We start from the raw sequence: 19,260 nt of genomic DNA on the forward strand, positions 1-19,260 counted from the left end.
CCTCTCTCTATGGAGGCCATGAATGAGGGTGCTGATAGAGGGGTTGACTTCATGTGCTTAGTTGAAGGACTGATGCTATGTGTGGCATCCTTGATTGAGGTCTGTTCGTTCCAATGACAATTTGGGTTTAGGATGGTGAGGGATAACTGGATCTGAAGTCCCTTGAAGGGGCTGAACTTCCTACTCGCCGAATTCTAGGAGTCTGGCACTGTTGTGCTTTCCTCCAATAAGTTAGCATGGTGGTCTTTGTAAGGCAGGGATTGGTTAGAAGACTACAGGAGTAATAGATTGGGGTGTGTGTGGTGTAGGAGAGACAATTGTAATTGGTTGGTTGGCTGTTTTGGGGACGGAAGGGCAGGTGCCCTGGTGCCATCTATTTGAGGCTTTAAGCTACGTAGTTTCCAGTTATCACTCTAGCCCTCCCACAAGATTTCTTATCCCCACCCCTGGTGGATCTTCCTGCTTCACAGCATCTCACTTTCAGTGGCTCCTCCACCCCACCCCCATAGATTTCTCCTTTACCTCCTACCCCACTCACCCTTTGAAGAGCATTCTCTGTTTTTCATCCTCCCCCCGCCTCCCACCCCAGTCACTGGAAATTTAAGCAAGGTGAAAGGGTGTCAAGGCAGCCTCCTCCTGAGCCTCCTCCAATTCCCACTGTGCAGTGTGAGCCTGTGTATCCTGACTCTTTAAATCTGTAAGTAGGAATAGGGGCTGAGAAGGTTTGCAGTAGCATTAGGGATAATACAGTTGTACTAACATTCCTTGTTCAGTGTTAGAAGAAAACCTGACTCTTCCTGTGAGCCTTTATCATTGTCGCATGATCTGCTGCTATGAAGCATGGGTTGGAAGAGGAGCTGCGGGGGCAAAAGTGGCGAAGCAGCTGCATGGGACAGAGACACAGTGGCTGCTACAGCACAGCTGCCTCTAGTGACAACACCACAAAATACATGGATTTCTCTGTCCTGCTTTGCACTGAACCAGGCCCAGCTACTTCGAAAGGCTGTGAAGACTAAATGTCCCATTCTGCTTCTCTGTACTGTCTAACGTACATCGGTTTTCTTCTTTTCAAGTGTACCCATAAGTGTTTTTCTGTGACACTGTCATCCCAGGAGGTAATATTGGGTCTTAGGCCCTGGTCAGCATCTGTCAAAGCTAACAAGATTTGCAGGGCTCTGCCCTCCCCGCATCAGCAGAGTCAACATACTGACCTTGCAAGGAGCACTGTGGTTTTGGGCACTGGTGGCTGAAGAGCTCCCTGTATATTCTTGGTGTTCCCTCCAATCTTATATACCAGTGTCATTGACACACGTCTCTTCTGCTTCGTCTACACCACAGCTACGGTGGTGATTCCCAGCTCACCCACACGTAGTGCCGCTAGCTCTCTTCTGAGCTAACACGAGTTTAAATAGTCGCGGAGCTGCAATGCCACAGGGAGCAGCCGCACTGAGGGTGAACCCACCTGAACCTGAGGGTACGTTCTCAGCCTGGCTAAGCCTTGCCACCGCTGCCTGCAGCTACACTACGATTTAGCCTCACGCTAGCTGTCAGTGAGCTAGTGCCCGCATACGTATGTACGCAAGCTGGGAATCACCACCTCTCGCTCATGGCATACAGGGAGTCTTTATATTAAGTAAATAAAAAGAGTGTATATATCTAGGTAGATTGACTTAATGGTCATTAGGCACCTGTCTCTTCCCCAGATTTGTTTGTTTCCCTGTTAGATTCAACTCTTTTTTCATCTTTTTGACCGTTTTGTTTTTCAAACAGTTTTCAGCTTCCACAGGCCCCTGGAGAAGCCCCAGTTGTATTTTCTGGTTGGCATACTGCAAGTTAAAGATGAGTTTTGCCACCAAACTAACTTTGGACATGTCCTTTACTTTTGGTAGTGGGACACATTGGTTTTTAGCTTCCACACACCTGACTTCATTAGGCAAACTTTCTCAGGTTCCAGGACTGAAACCCTGGCCCCATTGTAGTCAATGGCAAAACTCACCAGGGCAAGGACCATCTCTCATTATGTGTATGTATAGTGCCTAGCGTAAGAGGGCCCCTGATCTCAATAGGGGCTTCTCGATAAGCAGTATGGTAATGCAAATGATAAATAAGAACAACAGAGAGTGGCTTCACTTCTTAAAAGAAAAGGGCACCATGGGGCATAGGGCCTACTATGCTGCCAAGTCTCTAAGTCCCTCTTTCCAGTAGTAAGAGCAGGAGACACCATAGTTTTCACAGAGCCCCCCCCCCCCCCCCCCAAACCCCCCTCCCCAAATCCCTTCCGGAGAACATGCACTGGAGGCTTCCCCAGATCTATGTCCCTTGTGTCTCCAGCTATACTTTGTAGACTCTAAGAGATCTGAGTTCTAGAGACACAGTGTTTCTGAGCAGGTGTGTCAAATCCTCCTGGTTTCCCCAAAGAAGCCTAGCAGAGGAATGAGTAATTTAAAGTAGGAAAGGTTTGTGATCCAATGCTTACAGGCTCTTTAAATGCTACAAACACAGACCTTTTCTCTCTTCTCCATTTATCTGATTTTGATTATCAGACAATTGTCAATCATCTTTCGTGAGGTAGCCACTTGGATCTACCTGGACTTAGGCAGAAGATAGACTAAAGTTTCTGTTGAACCTGGTCATCCAGGTCATTACAGATTTCACACAATTAAAAACTCCCCAGTGCAGTGGGGGGAGTGTAGACACCTATACCTTTCTAAAGAGAGCAGAATATTCCCCTGACTAATGCTGTGCTGGCCAATGCAAAGTGGGGGACAAAGATGATATAAATTGGGGGCCTTATGATTTGCTCAGGGGTCACTGTAATCCAGTGGATCAGGTGTGGGCCAGGGTCTTTCCCCGCCCCCACAAATAATTGAAATTTCTGGGGGCTACAACATGAATTGATGAAAAGTCTCCAGTTAAATTTTGCAAACATTTTCACCCTACCAGTCATCACATCCCGTTGCAAAACAGTCTGCCTTAGTGAAAGCAGATTCTTGTATATGCTTTTTGAACTGCAAAGCTTTTCGGTTGGATCCATTAGTTGAACAAATAGATTCCCATTGTATATTGACTTCATTGGTGCCAACTGCAAGCATTCAAAAATCATGTCAAGCCCCCAAAATCATCTGATTGTCTTGAAAATCACGAAAGATTTCTATTTGAGATCTTTTTATTTACCTTTTGTTTTTAGGGTTCACATTTACAAGATTTTTTTTTCCAAAGCATGAATTCTAAAAACTTTCCTTTTTAAAAAATGAAAGCTGGGATTACTTATCTAACCAATGATTCCAGGAGCTGGAGCTTTCAGAAAAGTACCAAATATCATGAGACTCATGATAAAATTGGGAGAGTTGGCAACATGGTTTGTACTAGAGGGATTTTGCCTGAGGCATTACTATTTAGGGGGCATGTACATTGGTGGCAGAGTGGTAGACAGTGGAAGTACCACTACTGGGAAGCACTACGTTGTAAAATCATGTCACTCAGCTTTTTCCTCGTTGTTTTTGGGTGGTGTAATTTTGTCCCTGAAGTATGAATTGTGAGAAACAGAGTTTTAGAGAATGACAATATCTAAAACTGCAGGAGGGGATCGTAAGTGCCGCCACATACAAAATTTGTGGATGACCAGTTGCATTCAGGAGATTGAGTGGGACATCAACGGGACAGTACAAAGTTGGCATGATATTTCCCTGTGAACCTTTACCATAGGTTGTTCTCTAATGAGAAAAATTAGACAACAAGAGTAAAATTCTTCATGGAAAACTGAGGGCAGAATGATGGTTTTAGCCCAGTGATGGTTTTCATGTCAGCATGCATGATGATTATGTATTTCAAATTAAATGGAATATTGAGGCAAATTCTGATCCCACTGAGGACTTTGGGAGATTTTCCCATTGATTTCAGTGGGGTCAGAAATTTAGCTTTTTATGACTACAGCCATAAAAGATGGTTCATATATTAGTGAGACCCTATCCAAACCTCATCTTCAGTGGGGTTTTAGTGGTATAATTGAAGGTATTATTTTGCTCCATTGTGTCATTTTTTGTTTCGCATTCTTATTCCACCACCACTTGTTTCATTTCATTCAAATTACTGATTGCAAGAAGTACTAAGAAGCACTTGGGCATTATTGTCTTAGCCATAGCTGCATTTGAAATAATAATTATCCCACTGCTTCACTGTCCAAACACCATTGTACTTTAGATGCACTCTTAAAATTTGATCATGTTATGACACAAATGAGGAGAAAAATTAGCAGCTACACAATATATGTAAAATGAGTAACTGACAATATCTCCACACACAAAAATGTTTGGGGGATCTTGCATGATTCTAGTGTCTGTATACCGGGGGGGGGGCGGGTTAGGGTTAAAACTCCCTTGTAGTGTCTAAATATTCTTGTCTTTACTAGCAATGTTATAAGATACAAAATACATCTCCCTTTTTTCCTCCTTATTCTTCATTCTGTAGCCTTGATTTTATCCCTTTTTTTCTGTCTCTCTATCACCATTATATTTTCTTTTATTTGGAAAGTTGGAAGCATTTCCCAGTAAAGTGGATGTCAATAGCACACTGCATGAATCACCTTTTAAGAAGTATGAATCACAGTAGCTGTCCTCCTTCTCAGCCTCATTCAAAACTGAAAATATCGCTTCTACAGCACACCCTGTCTCTAACAGCCTGCACTTTAGTCATTACATTCTGCTCCTAAAGTCAATGCCCCTATTAATAGCAGAGGAATATTATTCAACTCCATGACTGGGTACCCTAATAAAGACAGTAAACTTAAATAGAGCACTAACTGTACACACTCTGTCTGTTTAACTGTCTCTTTCACCTTTTGCATCATTCTTTTTTTTCTTTGATTCCACCACCCTCATGGAGATGCTTCTCTCATAGCCCAAGGTACCAGCTAAAGGGTTAATTCCAGGAGCTGAACCCTTAGCTTGTCCAATGAGAACAGCATGGCCACAGTTAAAAAAAACACAGTACAAGCTCTGCAATTTAGTCATTTTCACTCTGAACATATAGAGAACCTATACAAATACAGACTGTGACATCCCTCACAGCTGGAAATTTATTAAATACTATTTTGTTTGATTTGCTTTCAGCCTGAGCAGCCATCATCAAACAAATGGCAGTTGGATAAATGGCTAAATAAAGTTAATCCTCACAAAACATCTATTCTTAACCAAAATGATAACCATGGACTGGAGAGCAATCAGTATTACAGCAGAATAAAGGAGGAAGGACAAGAGTGTGAGAAAATACCAGCTATTTGCCAAACTGACCTGAGAGACAAGGAAATTAAGAACCCCAGCAAAGAGGAGTTGAGGCCTAGAACTGCTAATAAAGCACCAGGAAATAAAGGAGGGAAGCAGAAATCACCTCCTACGGCTGCTGCTGTTTCTGGAGACAGCGGCCCTCAGAGAAGGACGACTTGTAAAAAACAGCCAAGAAGAACAGAGAGGACCTCTGGTGGGGATGCCTTGAACTGCCATACATCTGAGGATCTCGCTTTGAGCCAAGTATTTTTGGAAAATAACATCTGTGAACAACCTAAAGCCAGACCCTGCAACAACAGAACTGGGCACAGAAAAGAGCCCCGTTCTGTCGCTGCATGTGAAAAGAGACGTACCAGAGGGCCAAGCAAAACTGCACCCAAATCCAAGGAATTTATCGAGACAGAGTCTTCGTCTTCATCATCTTCCTCAGATTCAGATTCAGAATCCGAACAAGAGGAATATCATCTGCCCAAACCTCAAACTGTGGCCTCTGCTTCAGGTGGAAGTGACCAGAGGTTGAAGGACTCCTTGAGCGGTAACACCAACAAAACTAACAGCAGCTGCAATGCCTTTGGCTCCATTAATGCCAGGACTAGTAATGATATAGCAAAGGAGCTGGAGGAACAGTTTTATACTCTAGTTCCTTTTGGCAGGAATGAGCTCCTGTCTCCTCTGAAAGACAATGATGAGGTAAAATCACTGTGGGTCAAAATTGATTTGACTCTTTTGTCCAGAATTCCAGAGCATTTACCTGAGGAGCCACTGGCAATGAGCACTGGAGCAAAAGAAGAAGCCAGCCTTCAGCAGAATAATTGTACTTACCCACCATCAGAAAAGGTTGTGCCAAAATCTAGAAGGAAACGCAAGGTAAGCTGTATGGGGTTTCTTTGGTTTTGGAGGGGATGCCGGGGAAAGTTGCACGGTATATTTTGTGTCTTCCTATCTATCACCTAATCTATCTAATCTATGTAATCATCTATTTCTTGTATATGATCTGTTTGCCCAAACAATATAATATGTGTAACAATAATATCCTATTTGAATTCGAATTTTTGAAGCAATGTTTCATCATCACTCACTCCCCTACTGTGTGTGACTTTGAACCAACAACAGTCGTTCAAGGAACAGGAGGGAAAAAAAGTTGAAAAGCAAAATTAAGACTTCTACCCAGCAGGGGACAAAGATGCCATAGCCCATAGTGCATTTTCAGTTGACACATTGTCATTCCCTCCTCATGAAAATAGTACCCTTTATTAGTGTTTTTTTCAAAACTTGGACGTCTGAAGATGATGCCTAAATCAGGAAATGAATTGTATGCAGCTGTGTAATCAAAGCCAATATCATGTCTTCATTATGAGTGTGTTGGAGAAGGAAGGTAGAGATAGCGCCTATGTCATCTCAAGATGTTAGCAAAGGGCCCAATCCTGCAAATGCTCTGCATACAGCTATTCTGCTGACATCAGCGGGAGCTTAATTTATGTAAATTCATGATCCATTTGGGCCGACAACTTTTCTCAGTTACCTCAGTGCAATCCAGTTTAACTCAGTGGGGTTGCACAGGTATAACTGAGTCCAGAATTTAGCTCAATGTCTGTTCTGCATCCACAGATGCCATCTCTAGCAGCCATTGCACTAGCCAGCACTGTTCCCTCTAAGCTGTGCGCGTGTGCGCACACACAGATCCTAAACCCCGTGCACATGGCGAAACACTGCGCGCCAAAAAAATGAAATACTACATTGAAGCCAGGTCGAAATATCATTTACGGGTGACTTTTGACATTGTTCGCCCGCCATCTATCAACACAGCCAGATTCTACTAGCTGGCAAGGGGGGGAAGGGAAAGGAGGTTAAATTTCCTTTTTCTAAGAATTTAAAAATGACATTTATAAAATAACATGGTGTAAAACTATTATCATCACAAATTGCAAATTAAAACTTTTTAAATGTATAAGCATTTTAGTCACTTGGGCACATTTGCCTCATGGCACACAAATTTGAACTCTGCTTCAAAAAGTTGCACAGAAGAAATTTTTTGCGCACACGGTCTATCAAAAATTAGAGGGAACATTGCTAGCCAGTCCCTTTGTGAAGATCTGACCCCAGGAACCATTATGAACACAGCCCAGACATCAGACAGAGACCCACTGAGCTTCTCCTGTTTCAGAGGAATGTCTGCATTTCATACAGTATGCATTGCCCAGGAAGTAGCAAGCAGTAATAATGGGAGCGTCACCAGGAATGGTCAAAGAGTAGCAGAAGCAAAAGCATAGCTGTGCCACTATGACATAGGAAGGGTTATTGTGATATTGCCATGTTGTATACCCAACAGAAGACAGGGAGTCACGATGAAAAAGCAGAATAAACAGCATAAGACAAGGAAACAGCATGTCACCAATTACAGATGAATGTCATAAGGGTACAGCAGGCAAAGTGGCATAAACAGAAACAGGCTTAACCACTGCAACTACCACCATTCCCCTAAAACATGGGTAAACTAGAGACACGACCACAAAGCATGTACTAAGGATGTAGGATGATTGTCATTCCTAATGAATGAAAGCCAAGCTATAGACACAATACTAATGCCTTAAAAGCAGCCCTGATTGTAATGTGTAAAACAGACAGAATGCTGTTGCCATGCAGCAAAGCAATAAATGAAGCCCACCCAAAGGGTAACAGGTGGAACTCAATCACTCATGGAGATTGGATGGGTGCTAACAATGGAAATGGTTATGGAGTTCATAGGAAGAAGGGGAAAGCAGTAACAGTGTCTGGGGGGATCCTAGGAAGGAGAGAGATAGTAGGACATATGAAACAGTGACAAGGGACATGGGACCCACGGAAGAAAGTAGGAGAGAGAAAGAAATAGAGTGACAGGAAACCAGGTGTGGGTTTGAGGAAGAGATGTAGAGGAAATGGACAAAAATGAGGACATAAAAAGATAATGTCTAGAGATGGAAGGAGAGAAAAGGTTAAAAAAAAATTGTCACATTTTCTTTCCTACTCCTTTGCTTGCAGGTTGTCTCTTAAGATTTTAAGCGTTTCAGGACAGTGAACTATCTTGCTGCATGTCTGTATAGTCTGTGGACTATATAAATAGAATTAAATAATAATAGTTAATACTGGGATACACCAGAATACAGGCCTTAATTTCCTGTAATACGCAGCAATCATTTGCTTCTGTACGTGGGACTTGTGTCACCTATAAAATTCAATAGATGATAATTTTTCTCGTCATTCAGTGTGAAAATGAAGAAGAGGACAGGGAGATCAAGAAGACTCATTTAGAGCGAGAGTGTTCTTCACGATTAATTGCCTCTGCCCTAGGTATTTCAACAGCAAATCATTGCAACAGGAATGAACATAGGTATGCATTTTCCTTGTTATTTAAAATTCAGTCTCCACAATTAACTGAATCATAATGCAATGTGTTGTTTGGCATTTGATGGAATAGATTTTTTTTAATTATCACATTTTATGTGTAAAAATTATCCTTATGCATTTTCTCTCTTTTTTTGGTGTAGTGAATGAGTTAGCTGCTCCTGACATAATTGTACTAATATTTTTGTTCTGTTACATAAAGAAGTTGTGAGTTCCAAGTATTTGGATCCTGGATTAAATAATTATAGCAACAACAGAAGGATAAACTGAGACAGTACAGTATTCCTTGGCATTATGTTCTGGGCATCAGTTCAACTAGGGTTACCAGCCTTAGTCCTTTTTACCTCCACCACATTGTTATGAGTTTCAGAATTAGAGCTTGCTTATATACTCCAGTTTAAATACAGTAATTAATCTATGTACTCTGAGGACAAAGTGAAGAAAAGTACTTGAATTGATGCCTGGAATTCTCAACTCTTGCATACATTAAGTTCCAGACAATCTAAAGATTACAGGTAAGTTATTTTCCATACTATTTGGTATGTGTAGGACACACAAATTTGTGTGACTATAAAAACAGCCAAATTTCCAAAGGATGCAAAGCATGAAATGAGTGATGAAAATCCACCAATCTGTTTGCAGAGATTTGTGCAGCAGCCATACTAGCAATCAGTCATCTCAATCATGCCTGGTTTCTTCAGAGATTGCCAGCAAGCAATTAGAGTCATGTATCTTCTTAGAGTTCAGTTGCGTGCTGCTTAGTACGTGCAGGTCATTGATATATTTTAAAAAATCCTTTTTCATTATATTTTATAGTACAAGTGCAAAGAGGTACCTTGTAATTTATATAACGTCTAATATTCAACAATCATTAGTATTTCTTGTATTCGGTTATGTGTAGGTATTTGTCTTCTTTTCATCACTGTAGGAACTGAACAGCTCTTATTTATAATATTAAACAAATGCAAAGGAGCATCTCAAACGTGTTTTGCATATTCAAAAATATACATTCAGCTTCTCTGTCATCCTATAACTCAGATACATTACATAAAGTAAAAATATCACATGTAGTAGTGTATTTTATTGTGGTTGACTGGATGCATGTATACTATTCCATGTATGCTATTACCAAAGTATCCTACATTTTACATCACATACATTCTCAAAGTGATTGTCGTAGTCTGACATGTTTAGCATTGTTTGAGCCAGTTTTTTCCTGGGGTTAATTCCACACCTTCTAAAAGTGCTGTGTGTCACATGTAACGCATGCAGGGTTTCCAATAGCAATTGTATATCAAAAAGTCAACAAATAAGTTCTTAAATGCTCCCTTCCCCTCACTCCCCAATTCTCTTTTCCCTTTCCTCCCTCCAAGGTATTTATATGGCTTCTATTACCATAGCATCTCCCAATCATTAATGTATTTATCCTCACAACATCCCTGTGAGGTCGGGCAGTGTTGTTATCCCCATTTTACAGATGGGGAACTGAGGCACAGCAAGACTATGTGACTTGCCCAAGGTCATACAGTAACTCATACAGCAGAGAACTGAACGCAGGTCATCCTGAGTTCCATGCTAGTACCCTAACCACTTGACCATCCTTCCTAGTGCTGCTGCACTTCAAAGCAGATGTAGCTTCTTCAGGCTACTTTAGCCTCACCCCCCTGATAATGATGTATGAACCCAGCTGACCAGGGCAAAGCTTCCATTTGAAAAAAGGAAATAAAGTTGGAGCATCAGCAAGGGGCTCCTAAATATTCAAAATAACAATAAAATCTATTGTTTTTCTTACCAAAAAATCACTATTGACATTTGCTCACCTTGACTCTCTCATAAGAAGTGTAAGCCATTGAAAAAAAAATTCCTTTAGCCACACTTTAAAAGTACTACCTTATGAGCCCATGAAGGTCTAAAAAGTTCTAAAAGTGAGCTATGGTTTCTGCCACCTCAAGTTTTTAAAGACTCATAAGATAAATGAACAAGTGTTTGGGAGCCAAATGTTTAATTAGTTCTGTTCTCTGAAATGATGTGGTAAAACAAAGTGTATTTTGTATCATATTCACTTTTGCAAGGACATTCAGGGTGTAGTTTCTGATACTGTATCTATAAAGAAGTGAGAAATGTCCTTACAAAGGAATAGGCTGGATTGAAGAGAATGTGGCAGGGAAACATATTGTATTAACAGGTTTCAGAGTAGCAGCCGTGTTAGTCTGTATCCGCAAAAAGAAAAGGAGGACGTGTGGCACCTTAGAGACTAACCAATTTATTTGAGCATAAGCTTTCGTGAGCTACAGCTGTAGCTCACGAAAGCTTATGCTCAAATAAATTGGTTAGTCTCTAAGGTGCCACACGTCCTCCTTTTCATATTGTATTAAAATATTCTGTCTACTCTTAATCACAAATGTAGGCTCAATGCAAAGTTATCACTCTTAAAAAAATGTATACTCTGTGTTGCTTTAATTTTTCATTTAAGTATCTTCTTCAAATTAGCACATGAAAAGTTTCTTTACAGTTTATTGCTACTGTTGCCACCTGTTGCTCTATCTGTGGCTTCTCTAAAAAAACGGCTTCTCTAACACGGCTTTCCCTTTTAGAAGATGCAGCAGTAGACATTTCCTTGTTTCCATTGTGAGAATGCTTTTCTTTGTCTGTTACACTAGCACATATTTCTTTGTCTTCAGAACCTGCACCAAATTACCGTAAACTGAATGACCAAGGCCTGGTCATTGAATTCAGAGACATCCCAATCGTCTTCTAGCACATTCCCTGTTTAATTCACATATGGTTTTATTGCTATGGCTTGTAAATTGTCACCTGTTATTGTGAAATAGGACTCTATAACCTAAACTTACACTTTAGAGCCTCATCTCCTTCTCCAAGTAACCCTTAAAAGACAGTGAGGAATTGCCATTTATCTCCTTATTTTTTCAAGTACTTTGACATGGACTTTATAGTAACCCCAGAATGACAATTTACCCTGGAGGGAAAGAGAAGAAACATGATCCAAATTTGTAAATGAACTCTTGGTCCTGATATTATAAAGTTGTTTCCAGACATCAGTAGACTTCATCCTGCCAGCAGGTTTTAAATTCAAAGTTTCGATAATATATAAAACATTTACCTTTCTCAAAGCCAGCTTTGTGACACTCCATTACTGTAATTTCCATTTCCAGCTTGGCGATACCAATAAATAAAAATGAGAAAATGCTTCGGTCTCCCATCTCACCCCTCTCTGATGCATCAAAACACAAATACTCCAATGATGATTTAACTTCTTCCAGTAGACCTAATGGCAGCAGCCTATTACCTTCCATGTCCTCCAGCAAAAAACATAAGAGTGAAATCCAGCCACAGCCACATCCTGCAGACTGCAATGTAAGTTTATGTTGTTGATCATAGTATAAAACCCAGCTGATTTTTCTTCTCTTTGTATCACTGCTCATACAGCCCTTGATATTTCTGCAGAATATCATGGAAAGGAACATAATAATGAATGTCCCATTAAGTAAGATTTTTCCATTGGGGAAATGGTAAGACATAACAGGATTAAAAATGACCTGAAAAATAGGAGGTGGAAGGAAATCCACAGAGCAGGTAAGTACACAACCAAGGTTTGCAAGAAGTAAAGCACAGGCAAAAAGTAAGGAATTTCATGTTTTGCAACTCAGATGTCCGTAAACAGAAAAGTTGTACAAGAAAAACATGCTGCTGATCTTGGCATTCTGAACTGAAATTGTGTGTGTTTGCATGCCTGAAATCGTTTTCCTCATAAATATATTTCCAATAAATGAACAGACCTGTGCATGAAATGACAGAGGTGTCAAAATAGACAAGAGCTCCAATCCTGCCTTTCTTGAATCATTAGATTCCTGAAACAGGAGCCTTAGGAGTAAAAGGAATGCAAAATCAGCCCAATGAACAGTAAACTAGGAAGCTCAACCCAATATTTCCTCTGTGGAGAAAACCAGTGCAAACCCTGAAGCTCCACATACAGGGAACAATAAAGAGTGCTACTCCTGCTGCATCATTCTTCCCCTTCCATCAAAGGCTCCTCCTCAGAGTTGAGGCTCTGTGCATGGGAAAGGGGAATGGGCACTCTCCATGCTCGACTTCCCACCATTGCCGCCCCAAAATTAATAATAATCATGGACTCGACAATAGCTTTGGTGCACACCTGTTCCATTTTTGGAACACCTCAGGTAGGCGAAGTGGGTCTGTGGTAGCGTGGCACCCAGGTAGCTGTGCTGCCATGCAGTCAAGAGGCACCTGTTGGGGGCTGATGATGGATTAGAGGAACAGTGCCTTCATGTGGATGATCCTGCTCTTCAGCAGGTCCCTAGAGATCTGCAGCCTTTCGAGGACACAAAATTGGTCAGTTTTGTGAGCAGAGCTTAATCTCAGCATTTCCCTCTTCAGCAGTGAAATGAGCCATAGGAAACTACATGAGGAATTCTGTTGCATGATCTTTTCCTGCATAGAGAACAAGGTTTTAGCCATTATACATTCCATGAAAAGGAAGAAGAAATAATAAGAGAAAGTATTGAATATTTTCACCAAATATATTCTTTATTATTATTAATGTCTTGATGCATTACAGCAGGGGTGGGCAAACTTTTTGGCCTGAGGGCCGCATTGGGTTTTGGAAATTGTATGGAGGGCCGGTTAGGGGAGGCTGTGCCTCCCCAAACAGCCAGGTGTGGACTGGCGACTGCCCCTCACCCCCGGGACTCCTGCCCCATCCAACCCCCCCGTTCCCTGTTGGCCCCCCCCCAGGACCCGTGCCCCATCCCCTCCCCTGTTCCCTGTCGCCTGACCTCCCCCGGAACCCTCACCCCTGACTGCCCCCCGCCGCCCCATCCAACCCCCTCCCTCCTTCCTGACTGCCCCCCCGGGACCCCTGCCCCCATTCAACGCCCCCCATTCTCCGCCCTCTGACCGCCCTGACCCCTAACCACACCCTCACCCCCTCACCACCACCCCGAACTCCCCTGCCCTCTATCGAACCCTCTGCTCCCTGCCCCCTTACCGCGCTGCTTGGAGCACCGGTGGCTGGCAGTGCTACAGCCACGCCACCCGGCTGGAGCCAGGCACGCCACCGCCATGCAGCACAAAGCACCGGGTCAGGCCGGGCTCTGCAGCTGCGCTGACCCAGGAGCTCGCAGCCCTGCCATCCAGAGCATTGTGCCGGCGGCACAGTGAGCTGAGGCTGCGGGGGAGGGGGGAACAGTGGGGAAGGGGCCGGGGGATAGCTTCCCAGGCCAGGAGCTCAGGGGCCGGGCAGGAGGGGCCCACGTGCCATAGTTTGCCCACCTCTGCATTACAGGCTTCAAGAGCCTACATCTCACAGCAGGAAACTGAACTTTAGCCCAAACCCCTCAAGTCACTTCTGCTCAGGGGCAACTGGCTTGTTCCAAAAAGGCAGATTTGCAGGGAAGAAAGGGGGGTAATGAGGTGGGGAGAAAAAGTAAATATTTCTGATCTAACTTTGAGATGTTTTGTCTTAAATGTGTTGTTCTAAATTAGGTAAGTGTTTCTAGAGTCTCTCACACTTAATAAAAAGAAATAAATAAAATTAAGTATTTGAAAAATAGGCTATATACAAGGCCTTGAAAAGGCATTTTTAATATATTGGACTGACCAATTTCTCTTCCATCATGACGTAAATGTACATTTTTAAACACCTAAGTTTAGAGGCTGGTTTATGAACTCATTTAGAGTTATAATTATTTGATATCTGGAAAATAATTTAAAGTCCTTCAAAGATAAATGTGTTGGAAATTAGAAATAAAAAGTGATTGCTTTATGATCCACACCCTTAGCTAATGCATTCCACTCTGATTTTCTGCATAGCCTGGAAATGCTCCATTTGGTCAACATTTTAATAATCCTTATAATAAAATTTTTATGTATCTGGTTATTCATCTGAAAATTATCCCACTGAACTGATCTGGATGTCCCATACAGAAGTTGAGAGCTCATGAATTGTAAATGTCAAGGTTGGTTTTGTTTTAGCAAATCTGCCCATCTGGTGCCTAGCTGCCATGACCAAGTGATCGTGTGGATTACTTACAGAGAAAGCTAGGCAGTAAGTGGTGGTTAGATCATGGAGCTTTCTGTTGAGACCTTCATTCCATTTCCTTCTTTTGTCTGAAGCAGAAGGAAATTTATTCTGTTGCAGTTACTGTCAAATAATAACAACAACCCAAACTGGTGGAAAGTTACAGCAACAAAACAAAAAACCCCAAACAGTTTGGACATTGAAACGTGGCTTGACATGCAGAATAACCACAGCTGGTCTATGATTTAATAACTACACTCATCGTGTTATGGCCCTTCAGCTAGTGACTAATAATTCTGTTCTGTTCCTTCTGCATATCACCTGAAATTCTAAAGCCCTTTACCTATAACTATGCGCAATATCTGTGAATCTGTGGCTATCAGTGACAAGCTAGTTATGTGTACTCCCTGTTGAAATAGTGAGCACACTAACTTGCAATTTACAGCACAATGCAGACAAATTTTCATAGTTTATTAGCTGCTATTTCTAACCCAGTGATCAATTTCTCAATGTGTTCTGTATTGTTTGTTGTCTAGAAAGCAGTTCACATCAATTCAGAAAGTGTTCTCTGCAACAAGCCACACTCCCAAACAGAGCCTTGGCCATCTTTATCCAGGGCACATAAAGACTGCAGAACAAAGCTCATCTTTGATGATATGTAAGTACAGATGCCTTTTTTTAAAAAAAGCAATTTAAGTGCAAATGTTTTTTTATGAAATAAAAATAAATCTTGCCCAACAGGAGCTCAGACATGGCCAATGCCATCATAGTAAGATATATTTCAGCACATTACATTGTAAATTGAACAAATTGTATAATTCCTGTTATTGTTACTGCAAGTTACACATCTACTTCTCCAAACACTGAACTAGGACTGTACACCATCAAGTTTGCTAAGAGGTCATTTTGTTTTGTTTCTTGCGTCTGAAATATATTTGTATCCAGAAGTTGTGTTGTTTCATTGTGTTTTTTAACAAGGTCACTTGCTATTTATAGTCACAGCAAGGAAAAATGAGGAATTGTGCTGGTTTTGGTATTGTAAAGCCAAAACCAAAGGCGTTTGACCCTGTTTATTCAAATCCCCCATCCCTCCTTATAGTTCAGCGGATTTTTAAAACGGCTCCAGTTTGCTGTCGTCTCTCATTTAAAGGATTTAAAATTGCTTCTTCATTTTTCAAGGTACTTTACCATGTTATATATCAAAATAAAGCTTAAATTCCCATTGGTTCAAATAGACATGTTGACTTGTAATGACCTGATCTTCGTATATTTACCTTTCTGAATATGAGGGGTGTGATACTGTGTAAATTGCAGCCGCCTCCCCAGACTGCTTTTCCCCGGGAAACAGCTCATCAGTATGGATTAGAAGACAAAATGCAATCAGAAACAGTTACAATACAACTGTTGTACCTCAGTCTGATTCCTCCTCAACCTGCTGATAAGAAACAGTGTTTTTTCCAGAATGCTGTCACAGGAGCTAAAACTGCTTTTTTCACTATCTCTATCTGCATCCGATGAAGTGAGCTGTAGCTCACAAAAGCTGATGCTCAAATAAATTGGTTAGTCTCTAAGGTGCCACAAGTCCTCCTTTTCTTTTTGTGAATACAGACTAACACGGCTGCTACTCTGAAATCTATCAACTCAGAGGCTTTTATCACTTGCTTCTTCCATTAGTGATACATGTGAGATTTCCGACAGACATCTGCAATAAAACTCCTTAACCTTTTCAGAGAGAGAAATACAATAAAAACTGTTCCTGTGTAGTGCCTTCCATGCAGTGTGTCCCTAAGCAATTTGCAGCCCATAAAAAATAAAAAAATTAAAGCAATCTAAAAAGCTGAATTAGATAAGCAACAAAAATCAAATATATCTTAATTTTGTGCTTACAAATAGTACAATAGGCAGTTGCTTTTTCTAAGTAAAGGATTTCTACGCCTATCATCTTAGCCCTTTGTTTATGTATCACCAGAAGCCCTTGACCTTGGATCCCAAATTGGTATGTATGGAGGTCACTAAAATGTGGTGGATTAGACTGATTGTAAATGTCCAAAATCAACAAAATTGACTCACACATGAGAAAGATCAAATTAAAAATGGCAAACAGAATTTTTCAGATTCCTATGGTACCACATCATGGGATTTGAGGAAATGCAGTACATAATTTTGAACCTACTGTAGTACCCCTAATGACAACATTTGCCCCAAAATTATGTCCAGAGAAAATTTCATCTGTTAAAGCACAAAACTCTGAATTACAGTAATCCAGCCTTGGATTATACTGTCTGTTTTAATCAGAGATCATAGTATGAAGAGACTAAATCGCACATATCTGATTTAAAACAACCACTCTCATTTGTTTCAACCACTCAAGAACTCTTCACTTTGTTCCCAACTTGTTTTCTTCAGATCACTGAAAACAGTTGTATCTAATGATAAATTGGATCACAAGTAGGTCAGTGAAAAGTATCTTGTTTAGCAGAGTACCTATTGTGGATACTGTATTTGCATAAAATAAAGTATTTAAAATGGCAAGCAAAATCCTGCTTTCCATGGTTTTCCTGCATGTTCTGAATATGCTTCAAGACATGCTCTACAAATTACTTTGGGAAGTTCTGTGGCCTGTGTTATGCAGGAGGTCAGACTAAATCATCACAATGGTCTCTTCTGGCCTTGGAATCTATGAATCTGACACATCAGGCATACAAGTGACATATAAAGGATATATGGGGTTACTGTTTTCCAGTTTGTGTACTTCAGTTAGATGTACAGGATTTTTTTAGCCATTTGAGACTTATACTACTGTATAAAGAGAGAGAATTTTAGAGGCTGTGTAATAACATTGAGGGTATGTCTACACTGCAATGTAAGCCGTGGGTTAGTGGGACTCAAGTCAGCTGACCTGTGTTAGAGAACCTGAGGTTTGAGTGTCTATATTAATTCTCAACCCTATGTTAAGAATTTTCTAGTCTGGGCTTGAAACAGTGAGGGCTCTGGCGTCCACACTCAGCACACAGACTCGAGTCAAACCAACCACATCTCAAACTCCCAAAATGTGGCTGTTCTAGCCCTTTGCTTGTGGTACACTGTGGGAAAGGTTTCCTGCCCACCCTGCACATTACAGGAAGTTTGAACAGCCTGCCAGCACAGCCTGCCACGCAACATGGAGGAGACCCCTCTTCAAGAAGTTCTCTTGCTTGCGTTTTCACTCCTGTGTCAGGAAATGGGCAGAGCTTCCATGACACACTGGTGGACATTTCGACAGCGTTTTCTTACCCAGGAAAGGCACCTGAGAGCATTTTGGCTGGAGCAGGAGAAGGACAAGAAAGCAGAGGAGGGAAGAGCTCCCAGCGGCTGATGCTGCTCATTACACTCACCATAGCCGCTGATGCTCCCCGCATAAACCAGAGCTTCTGGCACAGGCCCACAAGCACAGACTGGTGGGAATCACATGGTCATGCAGACCTGGGATGACCAGCAGCGGGTCCAGAACTTTCACATGAAGAAAGCTTACATTTTTAGTTTTGAGTAGCTTGCCTTAGCCCTCCAGGGTAAAGACACACGCATGAGGCACCGTTGGAGATGCCCACAGACCTGTTTGGATGCCAGTGGCATCAGTGCTGTCTGCATCACTGTATCTTGCTGTACTCTACACAATCTTTGAAGCCAGAGGTGAGCCATTTCCCCCTTAATGGACCTATGAGAAGCAAGGGGCCACTGAATCAGTACACTCAGCCAGCAAGTGCAGCTACCACAGCTGGAGCTGGATGCACCTGGGCAACAGAGATGTTTTGTGCTCCCACATTATGGACTTGCATGGTCCCATGGAAGAGGAAGATTAGTACTTCTATGAATGTGCTTGTGGGGGTTGAAGCTATTTGGTTTCAGGGGGTGTCAGTGCTAGGGAGAGATAGGGGCTTGATTGCCATGCAAGGTAGTTATGAATGATATGACAACTTACAAAAAGGGTGGGATGATTCACGGTATGGATTCATATAAGGAAGTGATTGAAGAGTGGATTGCTGTACGTACTTCCTCATTGTTCCTGAACATGGATTTAGCTTGATTATTTCAATACTGATTGTATGATGAGGTGCAGGGATAGCAATAAACTTTCCTGATGACATAAAAAACTTTATTTGTAAACTTGTGTTAAAACAGTACAACTGTCACCCATTGCCAGGCAGGGTGGTTGCCATTACAACACCCAAACACCAGTTGCAAAACAACATTTCCAAAACGAAACAAAAGTAGAGGAAAAGTGCAAACAGGACAGAACCCCCCCATGTTGCTGCATGTATAGAATCATAGAATATCAGGGTTGGAAGGGACCTCAGGAGGTCACCTAGTCCAATCCCCTGCTCAAAGCAGGACCAATCCCCAACTAAATTATCCCAGCCAGGGCTTTGTCAAGCCTGACCTTAAAAATATCTAAGGAAGGAGATTCCACCGGCTCCCTAGATAACCCATTCCAGTGTTTCACCACTCTCCTAGTGAAAAAGGTTTTCCTAATATCCAACCTAAACCTCCCCCACTGCAACT

The 19,260-nt window shown here is 41.7% G+C and overlaps 1 protein-coding gene across 4 annotated transcripts in view; it reads left to right on the top strand.

Moving 5' to 3' along the window:
* The window catches only part of AFF3 (AF4/FMR2 family member 3), a 482,362-nt gene that overhangs the window by 415,326 nt on the left and 47,776 nt on the right, over positions 1–19,260 (top strand). For all 4 annotated transcript variants that reach the window (XM_037898291.2, XM_043537046.1, XM_043537051.1 and 1 more), the window contains 4 exons: positions 5,109–6,149; positions 8,525–8,649; positions 11,837–12,038; positions 15,258–15,379. In XM_037898291.2, the coding sequence (XP_037754219.1) occupies positions 5,109–6,149; positions 8,525–8,649; positions 11,837–12,038; positions 15,258–15,379 (1,490 nt within the window). The remainder of the gene's footprint in view (positions 1–5,108; positions 6,150–8,524; positions 8,650–11,836; positions 12,039–15,257; positions 15,380–19,260) is intronic.

This window comes from Chelonia mydas, chromosome 1, assembly GCF_015237465.2.
Source record: "Chelonia mydas isolate rCheMyd1 chromosome 1, rCheMyd1.pri.v2, whole genome shotgun sequence".
In the NCBI taxonomy this organism is placed as follows: Eukaryota; Metazoa; Chordata; order Testudines; family Cheloniidae; genus Chelonia; species Chelonia mydas.